The sequence below is a fragment of the Montipora capricornis genome, chromosome 4 (assembly GCF_036669925.1).
Source record: "Montipora capricornis isolate CH-2021 chromosome 4, ASM3666992v2, whole genome shotgun sequence".
In the NCBI taxonomy this organism is placed as follows: domain Eukaryota; kingdom Metazoa; phylum Cnidaria; class Anthozoa; order Scleractinia; family Acroporidae; genus Montipora; species Montipora capricornis.
In genome coordinates this window covers 13,614,277-13,636,776 of record NC_090886.1, presented here as the reverse complement: position 1 = coordinate 13,636,776, position 22,500 = coordinate 13,614,277, and the positions used below count along the sequence as shown (strand labels likewise).

The 22,500-nt window shown below is 37.8% G+C and overlaps 1 protein-coding gene across 2 annotated transcripts in view; it reads left to right on the top strand.

Moving 5' to 3' along the window:
- The first annotated feature begins 8,287 nt into the window (after positions 1–8,287).
- The window catches only part of LOC138045596 (gametogenetin-binding protein 2-like), a 27,705-nt gene continuing 13,492 nt past the window's right edge, over positions 8,288–22,500 (top strand). Inside the window, exons 1-10 of one of the 2 annotated variants that reach the window (XM_068892152.1) lie at positions 8,288–8,553; positions 8,659–8,733; positions 9,193–9,302; positions 12,628–12,704; positions 16,228–16,294; positions 16,381–16,431; positions 18,003–18,050; positions 18,567–18,615; positions 20,373–20,434; positions 21,573–21,653. In XM_068892152.1, coding sequence (XP_068748253.1) covers positions 8,464–8,553; positions 8,659–8,733; positions 9,193–9,302; positions 12,628–12,704; positions 16,228–16,294; positions 16,381–16,431; positions 18,003–18,050; positions 18,567–18,615; positions 20,373–20,434; positions 21,573–21,653 — 710 coding nt within the window. In that variant the 5' untranslated portion in view covers positions 8,288–8,463. The remainder of the gene's footprint in view (positions 8,554–8,658; positions 8,734–9,192; positions 9,303–12,627; positions 12,705–16,227; positions 16,295–16,380; positions 16,432–18,002; positions 18,051–18,566; positions 18,616–20,372; positions 20,435–21,572; positions 21,654–22,500) is intronic. The other variant, XM_068892153.1, reaches the window with a different exon arrangement.

The following is a 22,500-nucleotide window of genomic DNA, read 5'->3' as shown; positions in this document are numbered from 1 at the left end:
TCCAAATTAAAGTTTTCAGTAGTTCCCACTTCGTTTGTAAGGTGTCCACACCCTTTTGTTCAAATAGATAGGTCGACTTAAGACATCTGAAAAGGCCTTCTACCTTTGGTAGCGTTTTATTGTTTTTACAAATCCAGATATAATATCTTGCTAACAATGACAATGATTTTTCATTTGACAATGATTTTTGGGGGAGTCTGGCATCAAACCTAATGCTATAAGAATATTGAATTGGTAGTTTTCTGGAATAATCTGAGACGAAATAAAGCGTTGTAGTAAGAAGGTCCAAAAAGCGGTCACTCTGGGACAGGACCAAAAGAGGTGACTAAGTTTTTCTGGTTCATCTTTGCAAAAGGAGAAGTTTGGGTAGTCTTGTAGGCCGATTTTAACTAAGAATTCGTTATTCAGCAGAAGGAAGTTTCCAGGACGGTCGCTCGAGAATAACATATTTACGACATGAAAACAACATTAATTTTGAACCGTGAATATAGAATATAAAAAGTTACGATCAGCGACAAACATTTTGGGAGATTTTTGCTACGTTCAATTGTGTCATTGTACTTTTGGTTGCACAAATAAATCGCAAAATCGAAAGTAACATCGCCGGAATTCAGCGGGCGCCGTGATTAAGTTACCGCGGAATGTTTACTCGCCAAACAGTGAAGCATCTGTGTCAAATGATGGCAAGATACCGGGTTTTCGTAAGTTTCTTTTTCTGTCAAGTGTTATAAAGTTTGACAATAAATGAGCGAAGTCAAAACAAAGATCACAATCGCCCAAACACTTGAGGGTCGACCATTGGGGTGTCTGGAAAACCCGAATAGCGAATAGCGAACAGTCGCGAATACCGAACAGCGAATAGTCACGAATAGTAGGAATAATGCGAATAGTGGCGAATAGTCGCGAATAGTGACGAATAGTCACGAATAGTTACGAATAGTAACAAATAGTGGCAAATAAGGGTGGAGGATTGTGACGAAATGACGAAAATTTGGTACCCAGTACTTCCTGGTCAACCGCGCAGCAACTTTGGATGGGATTTTCCCGCTAAAAAAGCAGGGATGTGTCGGCGAAGGACAGCTTGAGCCCTGAAAAGAAAAGGTAATAAATGCACTGAAATCCTGTTGCTTATTTGGATAATTAATTAACGCAACGGTTATCAGAGTAGCTCGTTTGTCTCTTTAATCACAAACCACTGCCTCACATTTTGATTTTATTCCTTTTTACAGAACGTGTCTCGCCGGATCGGACAGCACCAATGAGGATGATGAAATGTGAGTATCTAAAATTTATGTTCGGGCGCCACTGTGCGAGGAGATGATCATGAGCTTGATGTATTAATGAAAGTGATTTATATTTTTGCATTTTGACGTTTGGTCTTCTTTAGAGTGTTTGTAAAAGCATGCACGAAATTCTCTTTCGACGACAGGTGAGCATATTATTTTATTTTGCTTTGATTACGAGATTGTTCAGCATAAGGCGGTGACTATTCGTCACTATTCGCCACTATTCGCACTGTTCGTACTATTCGCGACTATTCGCTGTTCGCTATTCGCTATTCGCAACTATTCGCTATTCGGGTTTTCCAGACACCCCTGCCAAACGGATCCAACATGGTTGGAGGCCAAACAAATACAACATGTTGGATCCAGCATGTTGGACTCAAGGGTCTGGAACCAAAATCTACCTAAAATCCTTAGAAAACAAAATCTCGCCCTGTTGGCGTTTTCAAGTTCCTTTTAAAATTATCAATAGACTACTGACTGTCACTCTCTACAATAGCAAGAGGACGGCTGTTCCAGAATCTGGGAACTACAAAAGCATATGCGCGGTCTGCAGAGGTCTTGCACTATGCAAGTGTGAGGAACCTTGTGAAGACCCAGGGCATCACTGCGTAGGGAGTAGCGTCCCGGGTCTTGACTGTATCCTGCAGATACATTGGTGCCATGCCTCTGAGAGCTTTGAACACAAGAAGGGCTATTTGTTCGAAGAGAAATTGCGTGCTCAAGCTTTCTTCGCTCAGGTATTCAAGACTTGACTCGTTCTCCATTCTGAAGCTTGAACTGACGTGGCAATGCATGAAACAGATGCAACGAATAAACCATCACCATGGATGCCGATAGCCGCAGCGCAAGCACGCATGCAACACTGTTGAATGTGATGGCCAAAAAAATGCCACACTGTTGTTCACTCCTTCGAACAAAAGAAACTTTGAATGATGTTGAAGACGATGTTTGATGCAACATGAATGCCAAAAGAGTGCAACATATTAGATTCAACAATGCTGGATGATATTGCACTAACATGTTGTACCCTTTTAGCCAGGCCTTAACAGCAAGAAACGCTGTAAAAGCAAAAAAAAGCAAAAAAAAACCTCTACCCTTCGAGGCCCCCACACAGTGTCAGTCTTAGCACCAATCCACCAGTTCCCGGTTATTTTTTAAAGAAATATGACTATGATGATGATGATGATATTATAACAGAGTTTGCGATGTCTTGCCCTATGCTTGAATTGTAAACCCTCTGTTTGTGTTGTAGCTTGTTGCAGAGAAAACTCAACAGATAGGTAAAAAAAACCAACTAACTACTGCATTTTCCTTCTTGTTTATTTATTGAAATGTCCTTCGAAAATAGTCGGAAATGGCATTCCCGACACCCTAAATTTCAAAATTTCCAGGGGAGCATGCCCCCAGACCCCACTAGTTTAAAGTGCCTTTGGCGCTCAAAACATTCTTCGTGTGCATACACCTTAAAAATCTCACGCTACGCCCCTGGCATCAACTGTGTTTTCACACCACCACGCAAATTTGCGTTTTGCGCCTGGGCTAAAATTCGTCATGTAATCACAACAAAATTTCAGCCCGGTGCGCGGAGCGAGATTTCAACCCGGGCTGAAACTCGCCGTAAGGGCCTGATTTCATGGTGAGTTTCAACCCCGGGCTGAAATTTTGTTGGGATTACATGATGAATTTCAGCCTGGGCACAAAACACAAATTTACTGAGATGCAAAAACACAATCGATGCGAATGCTCAGGTTCCTTTATCAGCCCAAGTTGCCACTGCGAAAATCATGAAGTCAATAGGTGATCAAAAAGACTTAGTCTTTGTAAATCTTGAATCTGGAAGAAACTTCTTGTAAGAATCATTAATCAGTGAGGCAAAAATGACAGGAATCATGAATATCAAAATTCAACTAATTCTGCCTCAACTCCCGAAGGGGGTGGGGGCACTTGAGAGGCTTATAAGGGAAAAGGGAAATTATTAGAAAATATGAAGTAAGCCTTTGTATCAATTCTTCGCCCATTGTTTTAGGTGTCCCAATAGATTTTGTACCCCTTCTCCTTACTTGCAGCATACAATAGTTTGTCAAATTATTCAGTGACTGATACCTTTTCACAAATCGCCCTTGGTAAAATAATAAATGTAGGTCGTAACATGGTTTTAAGGACAGTGCCTACTATTTTTGCATGGTTTACTGAATATGCGGGAAAGGAAGATCTTAGCAAGTGTTATTGAAATCCAAAAAAGAAAATTCTGGGTAACCATGCATTGTTCCAAGATAATTAATCAACAAAATTTGTAAAAAGCTTTAAAATACAAAGCAGTGTATGGCGTTCTTTTCCAAATTGAAGCTTAATTATCTCTGAAAAATACTTTGTTACCCCCAATTTTCTTTTTTGGCTCCTAAGAGCACTTACTAAGTTCTGCTTTCTCCATATAGTTTTGAGCCTCTAAATGCATAAATATCCCTGTATTAATAAGCACCACCCATAGGAAATCCGAGTATCTCGAAATGCGCCAAACGTATGCGCAATAACAAATAGTAGGCAAGGCTGCTGCCTAAGAAAATTTTAAAGGGGCCCTCAGAGCTAAACGCTGAGAACTTAGGAGCCCAACATATGAAGTGAAAGGTGTTGCTGTGAAAAATTAAGGCGCCCAGAGCTATTCTTTGGGAGCCCCAGGCTACCGGGCTCCTGTTAGGCAACAGCCTTGGTAGGTGCCGTCCTTAATTTAACAGTTATAGTCCGTCAGGTTGAGAAACTAATCAACTCTTGTCATTTGACGCGATGGTGGTCTCGGAAATAATAATTACATCTAAACAGACTTACATGTATAAAGGTCTGTTTTCAAGGAGGGAGGGTAACCCTGCTAGGCAGATAGGATTACCTTGGCACTACACTGTGTAAACTTCGGCCCTGTTTAGTCGCACATAACGGAACACGTCAACCAGAGACGTAAAGAAGGTGACCATAGCTAGAATTTTTTCTTGTAAACCAGGGCTATCCTTCAACCCTTCTGTTAGGGTAACCCTTGCAACAGAGTTACCCTACCTGCTTGAATACTGAAAGCTGAAAGATCAGTACACTGCGCTTGAAAAAAAAAAATGAAAGTGAAAACAAACAAAAACTTTGCTTAATAGGACGTTTCTCCAAAAGGTCTAAGAATAATTAATCAATACTTCATTGCAAAGGACATTTAAATATGACGTTTGGAAAATTTTGGGTAGAAAACGATTGAATGACTCGGGACGTTTTGTGCAAGCTTGCACCACATACTACCCAAAATTGGAGTGAGTGTCTGCACATGAGTGCTGAAGACGCTGGCGCCCTCGTGTTCACTGGCGAAAAATGTCTGATTGGTCGAGGCCTTGTCATGTGACTTCAATAGCTCAAATCAAACATGGCTGCCATCGGGTGTTTATCCGATCTCCGTCAATAAAAAAAAACCTTTTTCAGGCCAGTAAAACGGACGAATGTTTTGACTGCATAGTGCGTTTTTATGCCAGCGAGATTCTCTTTTTAGTTGTGGGCCACCGTACTTTTTAGCCAACAGTGCTACGAGGGAAATTTCTTTAACAATTTCAAGGTCAATGCGAGTCTAGGTTGCTGTGACAGTGTTTGAGTGGAAATTTGTTTGTGGAGCTTACCGGCTAATGGAGTACCATCTTGATTTCAATTCATGCATCTATCTTTTTAAAAATGGAGCAAAAAATATACCACTAAATTTCCAAATGGTATCTCTTTCGACTAAATATTTGCACACTGTTTCCGCGGATGCCCGCATTTAGCAGAAAATGTTAAGATTTTTGCATTTTTTTTCAAAATTAAGTTGTTAAAATGTCTAACACCAGACGATTTTACTTGTCACTGGGGAATCCCCTGGAGTCAATGGGTTAATCACTCACTAAAAAATGTCCCAATAAAATATTGTTCCACTAACAACCAAAACTGTACTAATAATTTGAATTACAGCTAAGGTCTGTCAAATTTCCATCTGAGTTACCTGACAGCTCTTACAGTACTTCTCAACATAAAGAAAACTAGATGCTTCTGTGAAGCATACACTGGCTTGCCTGTGATACGTGCTACAGAAAATCAGAAGGCACTGAATTGTGTGGTATTGAAATACAGCATTCCAGTCTCTGAAGAATAACAAATCAAAGAGAAGCGAGAAACATTGGCTTCTGGGCTGACATGTTGATAATTTTCAAGTTCCCTCACAACTTCTTTTCACCACAAGTGTGCCATATGAGCATCCGAAAACTTTGTAATACTAAACTTCACTGAAGTCAAGCCCTGTTTCGCGGGGTTAGTGTTGGGATGGGAGACCAAAACAATAAACCCCTCATAAAAAACAGAGACATCTGACCGAAAATACTATTAACGCTAACAAATGCGAACTCAGCAAGGTACAGATTCTGGTAGCTTGCTTTATGCAAAACAAATATTGATGAAAAAGCAAATAAATATTGATACACAGTTTTCAGAAAAAGCAGAAGGAAGTTTCCTGGACGGTCGATCGAGAATAAAATATTTACGACATGAAAACAACATTAATTTTGAACCGTGAATATAGAATATAAAAAGTTACGATCAGCAACAAACATTTTGGGAGATTTTTGCTACATTCAAGTAAATTGCAAAATCGAAAGTGACATGGCCGGAATTCAGCGGGCGTCGTGATTAAGTTACCGCGGCATGTTTACTCGCCAAACAGTGAAGCATCTGTGTCAAATGATGGCAAGATACCGGGTTTTTGTAAGTTTCTTTTTCTGTCAAGTGTTATAAAGTTTGACAATGAAATGAGCGAAGTCAAAACAAATATCACAATCGCCCAACTCTTGTTTATGCAAAGTCAAAATTTACTCTCCAAGACGCGTACGACGTTATTTATCACCAGGTAATTCCATCATTTTGGAAATAGCAGCTACTTCATTATTCATCTGCGTCACAAGTTTTTACTGATTTTGGGCCTCATTTTGTTGAAACTCAAGCACGCTTCCAACAAGCCTGTGAACCCTTCCTGCTTACAGAGCAATACTAAAAACTTTTCCCATATCACATTTGAACCTTAAGCTCGAAAATTCAATACACAACATGATATCATAATTCACAAAGGCAGAAAATACCACAGAATCCTTTTCCAGCGAAAATTTTATAGAAACAAACAACATATGTGCTCTTAGAGGTTAAAACCTCTTCCTATTTCATTGCGTGTGTGAAGACAAGAAACTCAATTGTGTCAAATTACCATGTACTTCAGGTAAATACTGCTCACTTTGATTTCGTCTCGACGGGCGATAGATTGTTGTCGAAGTCCAGTACTCGTCGCTTTTGAGATTCATGCCTAGTTTATCCAACTGACTTTCCATTATTGAGCTCCATAAGGGTATATTTGGTTTAAGGATCCACTAAAACGCCATTCGCGTTGCATGACTTTCGACGCCATTGCAGGCTAAGTTGATGATTCTACTGTGTCCACCAGAGAAATATACGCAGTTCCACTACCCTCTCGATCCTAACAAAATACGCGCAGAAGGCTCTATACACAAAGACACCACTTACCAGGGGAGTGACAGGCAAGACTTTTACCGACATGAAAAAAAAAAAAAACAAACAAACAAACAAACAAAAAAAAAAAGAAAACAAACAAACTAAACGCACACCTCGACTGGGTTTGCCCATAGGCAACCCAGTAATAAATTCTGTGGACTTAAACATTCCCAAATAGAAATGCTGTATCTTCCAAATATCGTTACGTAAACTCTTCAAGATTTACCTGCTTCAGGAACTTCAAATCAATGAATATTTGGAATAATTTTCCTGGACTCCTGCAAACTATGAGCACTTTTTAATGGTTTGCCCTTTAAAAGTAAAACTCAGAAATAATAATGCAAATACAACTGAGGCTGTTTTGCATTATCTACAAGACAAGACAACAATATCCTTTATTCAAACACAATCAATATTAAAGCAATAATACATGCTTCTGGGGTCATGTGCTAACTATAATAAAGATACACTACAGGATGTGTGCATGTGGGGTGTAACCAAAAAAAGTCCAAGGCAATAAAGCTTCCTTTCAGCCTTTTCGGGAAAAACTATCCACTGTCAACCATAACTTGACTCAAAACAGATTCCTTGATCCAACAACACATGACAGTCCCCTAAAACCAAAATTACATCATTAATGCTTCCAGAAAACAACAGTCTAAAAAAAAAAAGATTTGGAAAACAGTCACGAACCTGAATTTATAGATATCTATATACATCTGTACCTACACTTCTGTTCTTCCAAATATTATTTTAACTAACATGGATTTTGATTTTGATTTTAAACTCAAATTAATTGCAAATCCATAACTAGGTAACTACTTGAACGCAAGGATCGTTGAGTTGTGACTGCTAAAAAGTACAATAACTTAGACATTCACCACAAAAGGGAATATAAATGACCTTAAAAGCAGCTATTTAAAAATCAAAATCAAATTCACATCTGATCAGATCGAATCATTGATCATTCATGTAGAGGTGCCGATCGTAAGTGAGTAACGCAGAAAAAAATAACCTTCACGTTGAACAATATTGCCATTTCCCTGCCACCTGGTACAAGCCAATTTACACATGAACGGAAACCTTAGGAATCCTCCTTTCTGCACATTACAGTAACTTTTTGTACCCGGTGGCAACAAACTTATCCCACGAAATAAAATTTTCCAGGAGCAAATTTTCCGAGGAACTCGTTGGATTGGAGTTGCAAACATGTTACAAAGCATAAACGTTCTCTAAGAATACATTCCACTTGAGACTGGCGTTAAAACTAGCCTTGATCGCTCTAAAAAGACCAGAAACCAACAAGCTACCGATTCTCAAACGGCAGCCATTTTTCTGTTTTTCTCGAGAGCCAATGATAGTCCCGGAAACGTATCACGTGCTATTTTGCGCCACTCATGCGCAGACATTTTTCACAAGTGAAGCCCTCGTGGCATCGTGACGATTCTTGGGAAAGTTTCATACTTGGGAGCGCAATGTTGGATGGTATGGCGTAAATTTCTCGACTGCAACGAAACACTACTATCAGAGTTTTTCTTGGAAATATCATATCGCTGGACGGGTTTTATTTCCTTGTTAACAATTCAAGGAAGTCTTTTGTTCGTGTACAAGCTGTCTTACGGTGATATCAATGGCGAAACTCGTAGCTGTATGCCGAGATGAAGCTGACTACTCATTCGAGAGGAGACAAATCCCTCTAAATATTGAAGACACCTTAACGGTATTGTACATATCATCATCATTCTTGTCTTGTTATTCCGGAGAAAGAAAATTCATTTCCGTGGCCTTCATGTCCAGTGTCTGTTTCGGTTATTTTCTGCCTTAGATGGTCATGGAAATACCCGAAACTGTAATTTCAACGTGCAAGCTGAACGAAGACGAACTTCAAGCTTTCAGCAAGGTCAGTGTCGAATATTGTGACATTTTATGCTATTTTTCCTCTCACTGTGGTAGGTTTTTTTATCGTCGAAAACAGATAACTTAAGGACACATTTAGCCGACGCAGTTCAATATACATTGTAAACGTGTGGCTCGTTTTAAGACAAATCGAAGTTTGATCACTTGTAAGAGATAAATCAGTTAACACCGGCCTACTTTATTTTTAAATTTATAACCTGTCTGTCAAGCTTAATCATCGACATGGCTTCCAAGCTTAATCAACCAAGAATTCGCCTTGAAAATCGTAAAATAGTAACGTCATGGAGGGTAGTTAGCCCTCCACCAAAATATTTCAGCCTCCTGTTTTCTCCTGATGACTAGTTAATTAAGTCCGATCCTCTATGTAAACATTCAAGTTGATGAATGTATAGAACGGTCCGTAGGTTGTCAGGAGGTGATATTCTGTCATTTAATTTTTTAGCGATTTCAGTGTCTCGGTGCAGACGATCTCTCAGTTGCTACAATGGTACGACAAAAGGATGTTCTAGCCTTCCTTTCCCACTCTGTTCCATGCGTGGGATGTCGGAGAAGGTAAAGGAATTGTTCGAGCATTTTTCTATTTTTATATTATTTTCTCATTGTTTTGGAGGTAAATTATTTACATGTTAAGTAACTTGCATTGTTTATTCTAAATTAAGACGCCTTCAAATGACTTTTATTCTAAATCTGCTGATTCTTTATTGTCAGCATATTGGCTAGGTTTTATTTTGTTAAAAGGATAAAATTATTCTTTGGTTCTTGTTTATGGCTGAATAATTCCAGGTATTGTACTTTCCCCATGCTTTACTATAAAATAAGTGAAGGAATATATAATATTCCTTAGTTTCAGAAAGAGTTCCAATGCAAGATGTCCATTAATTTTGTAAGCCTATTCGTAAAACCGTGAACGATATACTATTATGCACATTTGTTCAGTACAAGTGGAAAATTTGAGATCTCGTTCATATATAATTTATTCATTATTTGGCCATTCTGCACAGCTGATTGCAGAGCAGTTCAGCTGATCCTAAAGTAAACAAGCAACTGAATTGAGTTGACAACCTGAAATTGGCACACAAGTTACATTGTGTTTAGTTTTAGCATGACTAAATTTGGGCCTTAATTATGGCGTTGTTGGGTATCAAAGATTGAAAAGAGAGATTTTTAAATCTTCAGAAATGCGAGTAGGGTCTCCCTGTGAAGGGTTGTCGGAGGCGCTTATAGTGGACAGCCATGTTTAAAGAGTAAACCTGCATTGTACTTATAGTAGCTGGTGATGACAACGTAGTAGGAATTGATTCTGCTGTCAGCAGGCTATGGTAACTTTAATTGAGAACCCCTCTATGGCAAATCTGCACAGGTAGCATTATGAGGCGTCAGAGGGTTAATGATATTATTTAATATTATTATTATTATTATTACTATTATTGTTATTATGTACAAAACAAAATCCCAATGCAATTGTTACATTGAAACATTATAAAATTATTAGTATTACAGACTGGTTGAAGATTTTCCTTGCTTTTTATCTGATTTGCAATGAGCTAAGTCTTACTATTGTTGATACGGTATTTACCCGTGTACAAATTGATCCCACGTATCAGTCCCGTTTGACTGCAAAAAAAAAAGCAATTTCTAAAATGCTCATGGGATACTAATCTTGTATTCAACTGTGGGGAGAGACAAAAATCAGGGTCTCAAGCACTTAATACTTTTGTGGTTCAGCAGTTGTTGTATATGTGGGCATTTTGTCCTTGAGTTTCGAAAAAGTTCTCAGAAAATCGAAGATGTATTGTACGTAAACCTCAAACTAACCTGTTTCGTTGTTCAGGGATGAAGGGCTTTAGAGTATAAGCACAACATCACAGAAGCAGGAGTCAATCTTTGAAAATGACTTCAAAAACATTGTGAAATGTGCAAAGTTAAAGTGGTGTTACGACCAAAAAAAAATTTTGTTTTTCCTTTGGATTTCAAAACTATGTTAACTAAACACTAACTCACCCAAGTTTTAAGTTCTGATTTTAAAAAGACACCTGTTTATTTTAGCTGGAATTTTCTTATTTATTGGTCCGCCATTACTAACTTCAAAATCTTGAGAGAGCTGGGTCGAGGAGAAAATGACGCCAAACACTCAGTAGTTTAAGAATGCAATGCGTGTGTACGCGGCCTATTTAATATGCAGCACGGGAGTTTCGGGCTTTCAGACTTTTCAACCCGTGTTTTGTATATATAATAAATTGCGTTTACACGCTGAAATGATAAGCTAGTGAGTAAATGACGTCATTTTCGCTAGATCCAACCCTCTGAGGTCCAATCGGCCAGTTTTGAACGTGATTAATTTCGGACCATTAAATCCAAAACTAACACTCAAAAAAAACATCCTTTGGATAACACTCAAAGGTCAAAATTTTGCCAGTTAGGTGTTAAGCGAACATGCTTTCAAAATCAGAAGAAGAAAAGGAAATGATTTTTTGATCATAGTACCACTTTAAATTGGTCCTTGATTTATAATAGAGTGGTTTTCAATTGAGTGTCGAAAGTAATTAGTGAATTACTTTGGTTTATGATTACTTCACTCAGTGATTGGTTCAAAGTTCTCGCGCCATTTTTTCAACCAATCAGAAGTGAAACCAAAACCAATTGTGCCTCGCATGTGCAAATTTTCCTGCGCTTTGTGTCTGCTACTTGTAATTACTTCGAGTTTTGATTGGTTTACTGGAGTGTCTCCGACCTTTTTGATTGGCCAAAGTAATTACTTTGGCACTCAATTGAAAAGTACTCTACCGTGTATCTCACATGACAAACAAAACTGATAAACCAAACACTACGAAGTTTTCAAAAGCATTTAAATAAGCCAGGTTTGTATAAAGAATAAAAAATAATCATTACCAACCAGCATTTTCAGGCAACGCGCGTGATGATGCTTGCACGCAAACGTGAAGTGTTGTGCCAGGTTACTAAGTAATTGAATGATTGTGTTTTATTTGAAGAAACAGAAATGCCTATTTGAGCTTTCAACCTTTGGTAAATGAAAATTTCCAGTGTCTATTTCATATTTTTGCTAGTGAATATCCTCAACATTTAGAGTTGGACAAATCCTTTTTCATTTCAACTGGAATTGCTCACATTCATTTTGAAGTCCTTTGTCCACTACATTCGTTATGCCCAAGACAACATTATTATGTTAATTTTGAATAAATTATTTAGCTGGAACTTGGCTCTAAATCTTTGACCCGCATATAAGTTGAAGGCGATTTTTGGAGCTTCTTTGAGGCCATAAAAGGTCAACTTACGACCAGAAAGTTTACCGAGCGACTAGTTTTTGGTAAAATGAAAAGATTGGTTGCCCGAAGAAAAAACAACAGACAACCCAGCCAAAGGTAGAAAATTTATTACATAAGCAGCGCCCGATGGTTTTCTGTGGCCAATGTCTAATAGTAGTGTGAAGTTAACAAATTATTATAGTTAATAATTATAGTTAATTTGCCGGAGTTGAGCATTTTCCTGTGTTTTGAATATCTGTGGCTTTTACAAAGAGTTGTCAGATAGGAAAATTCACACCTCGCTGGGAATGGAAATCAAAGACTTCATTTTGAAAATACTAAAACTGAGACCCAGACTTCCACAAAAAAACCACAGGCACACTCTTAGAACTATGGGATGCTCAAGCTCCAACGACATGAGATTTAGGCCCCGTCCACAATAACGTGTTTTCGATTACCTCTGTTATAATGACCGTCCACACTCAAGCGATTGAAAATGGATGTTTCCGAAGCATAGGTCCACAAAAACAGAGGTTTTTGAAAATTAGAGTGGACGGTGGTTGTTTTGCTAACGTATTGTGTCCTTAAAATTAATTTTGATTTTCCTTGTGCAGTGTTGAACGCTTGTACAATCAGCTGGTTGACTCAGGACAACCCGCATTGGAACCGTTAAAGATAACCAACAGGGGAGGTGATTAAACGTCTTTTATTTTATTCTTAATATTTTAATGTTGCGACCAAAGAGAGACTGTTCTTTGGCTTAACCAACTTCAAGCTGTGCAAACAGGAAATAGCGGTACAGTCAAATCTCGATTATCCGGACCTCGATTAACCGGATTTCTCGATATTTATCCGGACTTTTTCTCTGGTCCCAATTGTGTCATGAATAATTAGTAGTCATGATCAAGATCCGTAGCCATATTACTTTTAAAACTACAGCGTTGAAATGTGAAGTAAAGGCAAGTTTGTTTCGCTTTCAAAAAGCAAAATAAAGCAGCGCTCGCACACGTCGTAACTAATGAACAACTTTTGAATGAGTTCTGATTGGCTTAGAGTTGCTTTGTTGCTAAGTGAAATTTCACCCTCTATTGGCTCGTTCGGCGAACAAGCTACGCTACCTCACAATCATCATGTCCTTGAAGCGGAAGGGATCCATTCTTTCGGTAAAAGATAAACAGGCTATAATTTTGCGATTAGAGAAAGAAGAAAAAGGAACCGATTTGTCAGCTGAATATGGCATTAGTAAACGGCAGATATCTGATATCCGCAAGAGCAAGGAAAAGATCATGACGATTCACATCGGACAGTGAAGATGTAGACCATCTTGTTTTCCAAACGATTTGTAAATGTTTTGTTTTACGATTAAATATCGCTTTCTTAATTTAATCAGTTTTTGTTCCTCATTAATATTCATATTCTCGATTATCCGGACCCCCCGATTATCCGGACTATTTCGTCTAGTCCCAACAAGTCCCGATAATCGAGGTTCGACTGTATCTATGTACATGTATTTTTCTCTAAAACTGGAGTCAGTAATTTATGAAATTTTTATAGAAAGCTTTTCGTGACCTTTTGGTGACAGTGAACTGAGGAAATGTGTTGTCAATGGTGATGTCTCTCATGGCGATCAAAACAAAACTTTTAAACAATGATCACTAATCCTGCTTTTGTATCCAGAAGAACCAAAATTAAGGCTCAGTTGACAAATTGGCCTGCTCCCAACTGAGTCGCTTCATACAGTAACTCAGTTGGTAGAGCAACCCATCAGCATCACAGAGCATGGGTTCGAATCCAGGTGAAGCCTCCTGAATTTCTCAGTCTTGTCTATAAGAGACAATAGCATTGCGTGTAAATTATACCATGCACAAAATAGGAGGGCATTTTCCTCATTTTGCCATTTTAGAGTCACTACAACTTTAGTACGCTAATTATTCCCCATTGTTCGGCTATTTTTAATTTGGTCCTTGGTTGCAAGAGCAGGGCTCGAAATTGCGACCAATACAGTCGCATTTGCAACTAAATTTTTCCTTTTGCGACTAAAATATCTGGAGAAGTCGCAAATTTGCGACTTGTTGTCACCTTCGCTCTTTCGAAACAAAAGGGTTAGCGATTGCCACTTTGCCGCTACTTTTGCTAAAATAAATTAATAAATGCAAAATTATTTTGTTTCTCGCCATGAATTTTCTCTGAAGATAGCGCGACGTTACGTGCACAGCTGCATTCCTTCGATCATTCGCCATTTTCAGCAGTTTCTTTACACACAAGTATTGCGGGCTCGTATTTTTGCTAAACCGCTTACAACACAATGTAGCGTGGCCATTTTGCGACTAAAATTTGCGAAATTGCGACTAAATTTTCATATCTTATCGCAAAATGCGACTGGATTTTTTCGTTAATTTCGAGCCCTGAAGAGTTTGGCCAAAGTTAGTACTTTAGTACCAGTGAATCAGGGCTCGAAATCAATGAAACATCCAGTCGCAATTTTGCAACAAGATACGAAAATTTAGTTACAATTTCGCAAATTGTAGTTGCAAAATCGTTGCACTGCATTGTATTGTCAGCAGATATGAGTCTGCAATACTTGTATGTAAAGAAACTGCTGAAAATGATGAAGGAATGGAGTTGTGCTTGTAATATCGCAGCAGTCTACTAAATTACGCTACTATTACGCTATCTTCAGATTGCAAGAAAACCCACGGCGAGCAACAACATAATCTTGTCATTTCTTTTTTTATTTTAGCAAATTAAGGACGGTGCCTACTAATTAAAGATATTTTTGCCCCGGTGTGTGATTATACAGGAAATGTAGATGTTAACAAGTGTTATTGAAATCCAAAAAGAAAATTCGGGGGAAACCACGCATTTATCAAAGATAATTCATGAGTAATATTTGTAAAAAGCGTTAAAATACAAAGCAATGTATGGCGTTCTTTCTCAAATTGAAGCTTACCGGTAAGTATCTCTCAAAAATGCATGGTTACCCCCAATTTTCTTTTGGATACCAAGAGTACTTACTAAGATCTACTTTCTCCGGATAGTTTTAAACCGCGCAAAAGTATCCCTGTATTAGTAAGCATCAGTGATAGGAAATCCAAGTATCTGGAGATGCGCAGAACGTATGCGCAATAACAATAGTAGGCACCATCCTTAAAGTAGTAGCAAAGTCACAACTGCTAACCTTTTTGTTCCGAAAGAGTGAAGGTGAAAACAGGTCTCAAACATGCGACTTCTCCAGTCTGATACAGTATTTTAGTTGCATTGAAGGGAAAAATTAAATTTTAGTCTCAAATGCAACTGTATTGGTCGCAATTTCAAGTCCTGTGAACAAGCGAAAAACAAAATACAAGAAAGCATTCCTAAAACGGGCTGCATATGGCTTAAATTGTGCAGATTAGTGTGAGGATCACTTTTCCCTTTCGTTTATTAGTTTCAAGTATGCTTCTGTTTGCAAGTAGCGAGGTGCCACTTTTCCACCAGTTTCAGCCTGTAAAAGCTTCTTTTGTTTTCACCAAATGAATACAATAATTTGCCGTTAAGAGGATTGGAGTTTCTGATTATGCTGCCCTTTCTCAGCTATAATGGCAAAACAGACACCTACAGTAAATCAGCTGCAAATGGAGCAGTTCATGCTTATCACTCAGTTCTTTACAACCTCTAGTTTCCTTGAACGGGTATACGATAGTGTGTTTAGGATTATACTTTGATGTTTCTGTACATTTTCTTGTGACTATCATTTTCTGAGTACACCAATTGAGAGAGCCATTTTAATAGGTTCTTCCTGGCCCAAGTGGAACCTTTTAATACTCCTACTAAAGAATAACTTCAAATCAGAATGCTCGAACTTTGTATAATAGCATTTCGTATTTAAAAAATTAGTTGGGATGGGTAAACTTGAAAATTGATTTCTTTGAAGAATGCCCCCACAAATGTTATTTTAAACAATTTTTAATTTTTCTGTGGTTTTAATTTTTTTGTTGGAGTGTGGGCTCCGTCCCCTTTAAGGATCACCTGGCCGTTTAAGTAAATTTTTTGTCTTAGTATGGTAATGTACTATACACTGTAAGCTTTAACTTACAGTAGATTTTCTTATTAACCTCCGATTAAAATTTATTTTGACAATGACATCAGTCTGTTCCTTGACTCAAACCAACAGCCAACTTCAAATTTTTATTTAAACCCTTGTTATTCTAAACATGACTGTTTCTTTTCTATAGTTCTGACTATTGAAGACCCCTTCTTGCAAGATCCGAAACTTGTGTATGCTCTTTTTTATATTCATGGGTAAGTCGTCCTGCAAGGACTGATGGTGCTCATTAATTTTACTAGACGTGCTGATTGCTTAAAGTTTCGGGTGCTTTTCTTTCTAGATCCAGACTCAGCGAAATGGTAGAAGCCATTCCCTCATGTAGACGTAACAGGTACAGAATGTCAAGATTTAAAATGGTTGACCTTTGCATTGATCAGTGTCTATCAGTAATTAGTATCACCCAACTAGTAGACTAATGCAAATCCTGCATTTTGATTGGCTACGCTACTAGAGGATTATTAGTAATAGTCCTTGACTAGTGAAATGTGTGACGCTTTCTTTTGTTTTATTCCCAAATAAATGTTTCTTCAAATTGCATTTGCTAACTTAATTCTAATGCCTTTTCTGTCTGACTAGTTGGGTAATACTAAAACAATTAAACCTGTTGCCCATAAGGGCTACGGGTCTAATTTTTAATTAACTATATCATCTAGATACTTAATGAGAACTGGCCTTCACAATGGTAAATTCTAATACTGTAGTTGATTGACTCAATCATTTTGGATCAATGGCAGAGTTGTCATCAAGGACTGCAACATGTACAATAATAATGATATTATTATAATGTCAAGGTTGATCTTTACTACTACATTTATGTCCAGAAGTGTACCTTGTTTAGATGCATGCCCAACATCCAACATGAAATGGATTGTCCCTTTAATTCTAAGCCTTTGCTTCCTATTTGCAACGATAAGGTATTACGGTAAAGGTTAGTGTTATTTTTAGCTGAGAGTAAATGCAGCTGGAAATACAAAAGCTGTTTATATTAACAGGAAAGTTCAAAGCACGCAACCTTTATTGTGAGGCAAACGATCACTGATTGTATTACATCAGTACAAGCTATATTATGCCGACATAAATGACATACCAATATGCCAAATCCGGATCGCATTGCATTATAGAGCAATTCCAAACATCACTCTTCGATGGGAAATTAAGTAGAGTTTTCACTGATGCACAAGAATGTTCTCGTTTCTTTTTAGTTTCAGTGGTGTTTTGAGCAAATTGAAGTACTCAGTAAATTTTACATAGAGTTTTCATGCAAAAGTGCATGAAAGCTTAACTTTTTGAGAAACAAAATGGTTTGCCAAATCTCTGAAAGTTCCATTCTTGAATCTTCTTATTTTACCATCTGTCGCTAACCTGTTGGTAGCCTGTCGGTAGTCTGTCGGTAGTCTGTCGGTAGTCTGTCGGTCAAGTGTCGGCCGAGTGTTGGCCAGCAGTCGCCCGACTGTTGGACGACTGTCGGTGGAGGGGAGATGTTCTTCACAATTACCTGACGAGCAGCATTTGGGGGACACTGTTTGATGCTTATCTAACATTACAACTATACCTGAATATAGGTTTTGTTAATAAATCCACAAGGCAACAATTAGTGGGATCAAAAGCAGAACCTGACACAAGACTTGATGTTATTGTGCTTGATTTGGCCTTGACATCGCAGTCATTAATTTTGATCTTGACTGGATAGACGCTTAAAAAATTAATCCACAAGATAACAAGTGGGATCAAAAAAAGAACGTGATTCAAAATTTTTGACAGCCCTGATTTAATTGAAGGTCAAAATGTTCTTATATGTAATATTTCCAAGGCTTCGTAGACCTGTACAGTTTGTAAAAAATTGTTATGGGTGTGCTTTTTCAACACGACCATACTTTTAAATGTTTTTGTTTAATTCTATAGGAGATGCCCTCTTCATTCACTTGAAACTCACAAATCAAGACCATCAGGGTATGTCTCTTAATTAAAAAGTATGTGTACTTTCAACAGTTGACGTGTTAAAGCCAGTGCTTAGCATTGTTTTCTTTGGTACTTTGATTTTCCTTCATTATTTGACTGTATCTCAAGGCTGCTGCCTAAGAAAATTTTCGGGGAGCCCTTCGGTCTTCCAGCATGAAAAGTTAGTAGCCCAAGTCATTTTTTCAAGAGCCCAGAATTAATTAATTCCAGCTGGGATGATATTTACAAGAAAGTGAGGATGAATCAAGTAAAGCGCCCCTTTGGGCTATTTGTTTAGAAATTTGGTCGCCCACGCTCGCAAATAAGGCGCCCCAGGCAACCGGGTGACTGTCAGGCAGCAGCCTTGGTATCTCCATTGTTTTTTTGCGGTTTAATATGTCATGTCCACAAAATAATATTAGAGCACCTATTTTCAGCTATATATAGTAAATGTAAGCTTCTTAATAAATGTTAATAAAGTGACTGTCACTTCTTTCTCACTGACACATTGATGTTACTGTTCTTCAGAAGCTGGATAGATGTATGGGATTTATTATCCCAAGAATGCCGAGATGAGGTATGGTGAGATGAAGTATAAGAAAATATTGTGAAAAATAAGCCAATTCAACCACCCTAGCCACCTACATGTACATGTAAGATGCTATTTGCAACTACAAACCTGAGCAAATTTACCCCTCTGCTGGTTTCACAGCAGACTATCTGGCAGAGAAATATTGGTTTCAAACTGGTTGATACAATGTAGGTGTAAATTGATCATCCTGTTGAGGTTTGAAAGTTGTCAATCCGTGTGTTACCGGTAGTAAGCCGTTTGGTGGAGCAAATCCAGACCATGTGGTTTCATTCTGACAAAGGGCTCATGCTAAAAAAGTACTCTTGGAAATCTCAACACTGTGGACAATTTTATTCTATCAATTCGTTTGATACTGAACAGTTTGTTTCATTCATCTTGCAAAGCAGCTTTAGTTTCTTTACAAACCATTCATCACTTGATTTACCAGTATTTGCTACCATGAGGTAGTAGTGGCTTCTTTTGTAATGACATCTTTAAATGGTTAGATTTTGTACATGTAATCCTCACAGGTAAACCTAAAAAAATACACTAACAATGTAGGTCCTAACCACACAGTGTTCACAAAGAGCACAAGTCCTCATTGTTGTGATTATCTTCTGCTCAGCACACACTTGATTTGTAACCTTATGTACATGACATTCACCACCAAAGGAAAACCAAGTACAGTAACTACCGTATTTACCCGTGTATAGGTCGATCCCATGTATAAGTCGACCCCCCCTTTTTGATGGCAAAAAACGCAATTTCTTAATTTCTTTGTCAAATGTTCATGGGACACTAATCTTGTATTCTTCGATTTCTGGAAATGTGGATACACAAAAAAATCAGGGCCTCAAGCGCTTAATAGTTTTGTTGTTCAGCAGCTGTTGTACACATTGTATATGCGGGCGTTTTGTCCTTGAGTTTCGAAAAAGTTCTCTGAAAATCGAACATGTAAACCTCAAACTCACCTGTTTCGTTGTTCAAGGATAAAGGGCTTTAGAGGATAAGCACAATGCAACATCACAGAAGCAGGAGTCAATCTTTGAAAATAACTTGTGAACGATGCGAAAATGTGCAAGGTTTAATTGGTCCTTGACTTACAATTTCTCAAATGACAAACAAAACAAAACTCATAAACCAAACAATACGAAGTTTGCAAAAGCATTTAAATCTGCCAGGTTTGTATAAAGAATAAAAAACAATCATTACCAACCAGCATTTTCACGCAAACACGAGTGACGATGCTTGCACGCAAACACGAGGTATTGCGCCAGGTTACTAAGCCGTTGAACGATCGTGTTTTATTCGAAGAAACAGAAATGCCTTATAGAGCTTTCCGCCTTTGGAAAACGAAAATTTCCAGTGTCTATTTCATATTTGTGCTTGTGAGTATCTTCAACATTTAGAGTTGGACAAATCCTTTTTTATTTCAACTGGAATTGCTTACATTCGTTTTGAAGTCTTTTGTCATTCATTTTGAAGTCTTCTACAATGTACGTCGGCTTTTGTCCATTGCGTTCGTTATGCCCAAGACAACATTATTATGTTAATTTTGAATAAATTATTTAGCTGGAACTTGGCTCAAAATCTTTGACCCGTGTATAAGTCGAGGGCGATTTTTGGAGCTTCTTTTGAGGCCATAAAAGGTCGACTTATACACGGGTAAATACGGTATTGTAATAATTATATAAAGTGAATAAAGAAGTTGAAGAACAAATATTGTATTTGGGCCTTAACATTGCTTTGTGTCCTTCATATAGGTGGTGCTAATAGATTCGGATGCTCTTCTGGACACACTAGAGAATTACCTGAGAAAGCACAGGTAAATCTGAAAAATGTATACATTGTATCATTGTGAAATTTGCACAGGAGCAAGTTTTAGCCAACAGTTTCTTATAGTTTCACTCAAGAATAATTTTAGGAGTTCTGGAAATTCAGAAATAATTATGATGTTTGTGTACTGTACTAAACAGTTTATTGATAGACAGAGGGAGAGGAAATGCTTTGAAAATCGCTTTTTGTAGGTCTTTGTAATGGAAATACAAAAATTTGCTCCCCTTTACTTTAGTAGCCTTTTGTCCTCTATACCTGAAAGCTATGAATGCAAGTTACTGTTGACATTGCCTTTGTGCTGTAAATTTAACTCTGAAATGTACACCTTAGCCTCTGGGGACATCTTTAATGCACTCTCATTCCTGATTTCTAACATTGTGAGTTTTACAATAATATTATTACTGAAGAACCCTGGTTACTACAGATGGAGGGTTGAAATGTGGCTTGTCTAATATACCTAATACCAGATCAGAAATAATGTCCATAAAACATAAAAGCAAATTAAATCAATCTATCAATACCTGATCAGAAATTCCTAATCAGAATAACAATGGCTCTTTTGTCTTGTGCCATTTTAGTCTGGTATACATGTATTAACGTCTTAACCCATTGACCTCTGGGAGACTGAGACTTAACAGAGTCTACTCTGTCTAATGCCAGATGATTCAACTAGGGGCTTCATAGGCCGTTTGAGGTGTCATTGGGTTAACCCTTTGATATCTAAACCGGCCAGACCTAGTATTTCACTCTGTCTAATGCCAGACGATTTTACTTGTAAATGGGGAAGCTCCAGGAGTCAATGGGTTAAGCCATCAAAAACCCGTAGGGGCGTCCTGTGGCGTTTGAGGTGTCATTGGGTTAAGCCATCAAAAACCCCTCCATTAACCCCTGGGAGTGAGACTGTCTAATGGCTGATGATTTTACTCATCCGCTGAGGGCGTCCTAGGGTGTTTGAAGTGTCAGTGGGTTTAAAGATGTCCCCTCCATTAAATGTCAGCTATGAAAGTAATATTCAAGTTTAACGTCACTGCTAAAGAATATTCCCCCTTACTTCCTTTTTTTAATTCCAAACCTGTGGCAATTTTTGGACTGATGTCAATGTTTTTGCCATTGCTGCCTTATCTCAGATTTTGTACTGAATGCAAATCAAAAGTTCTCAGAGCGTACAGTATTTTGGCTGGAGATTTAGATGGACCCAGTGAAAAGGGGTGAGTGAAAGAGTTAAGGGATAATCATTTTTCCTACTGTGTCCTTTTAGCATCTCTATTTTATAATATTATTAAGTTTCAATATATCATACATGTACACTCTGATTGCTTTAAACAAACTGTGTTTTATGAAAGTACAGATAGTGCCACTCGTACATGTAGGATTTGGAATAATGAAGTTTTCCAAGAATGTTAGCTGAATGCGTGACGAAATTAAGAAATTCTTTATTAGAAAACAAATAAAGAAGCCTGTGGTTCATTCATACAACACAATACAGGAGCAGTTTCGTAAATACCATCCACAATTTGCATTAAGCAGCTTGTTTTCCAAGAAGTAAGGAAAACATTCAGCAAGCTGTCTCTTGTGTTTCCCCTTCATTTCTTTATTGATTTGCTCTATCCACTTCATGCATGCTTTACAACAGATTAGATTAATTTGTTAAATTATTATTAATATCAGACAAATTGGCATCAAAAGGATGTGATAGTCTGCAAAATATTAGTTGACAAAACCTGATAAATAATTTAGGGCCAGAAGTACTAACCATCCTGATTATTTGTAAAATCTAGAATTTTTAAAGCAATGCTAACACTGATACATGTACATTCAGCTCAAATTTCCAGAGGTAGCTACGCTGTACTTGTTCAACATTTGCCAGTCTAGAGCCATAATTAAGCTTACTTCAAGAGATGCCAGGCTAGTCAGACACAATAATTATTAAGATATTACAACTGATTCAACATTAAATACAATACAATGAACATGGTTGTAGAAAAGTCTTAATGTAAGTTAATAGCAGGGATAAATTGTTCTTTTTGAGAGATCATCATGGCCCTGTTTATTTAA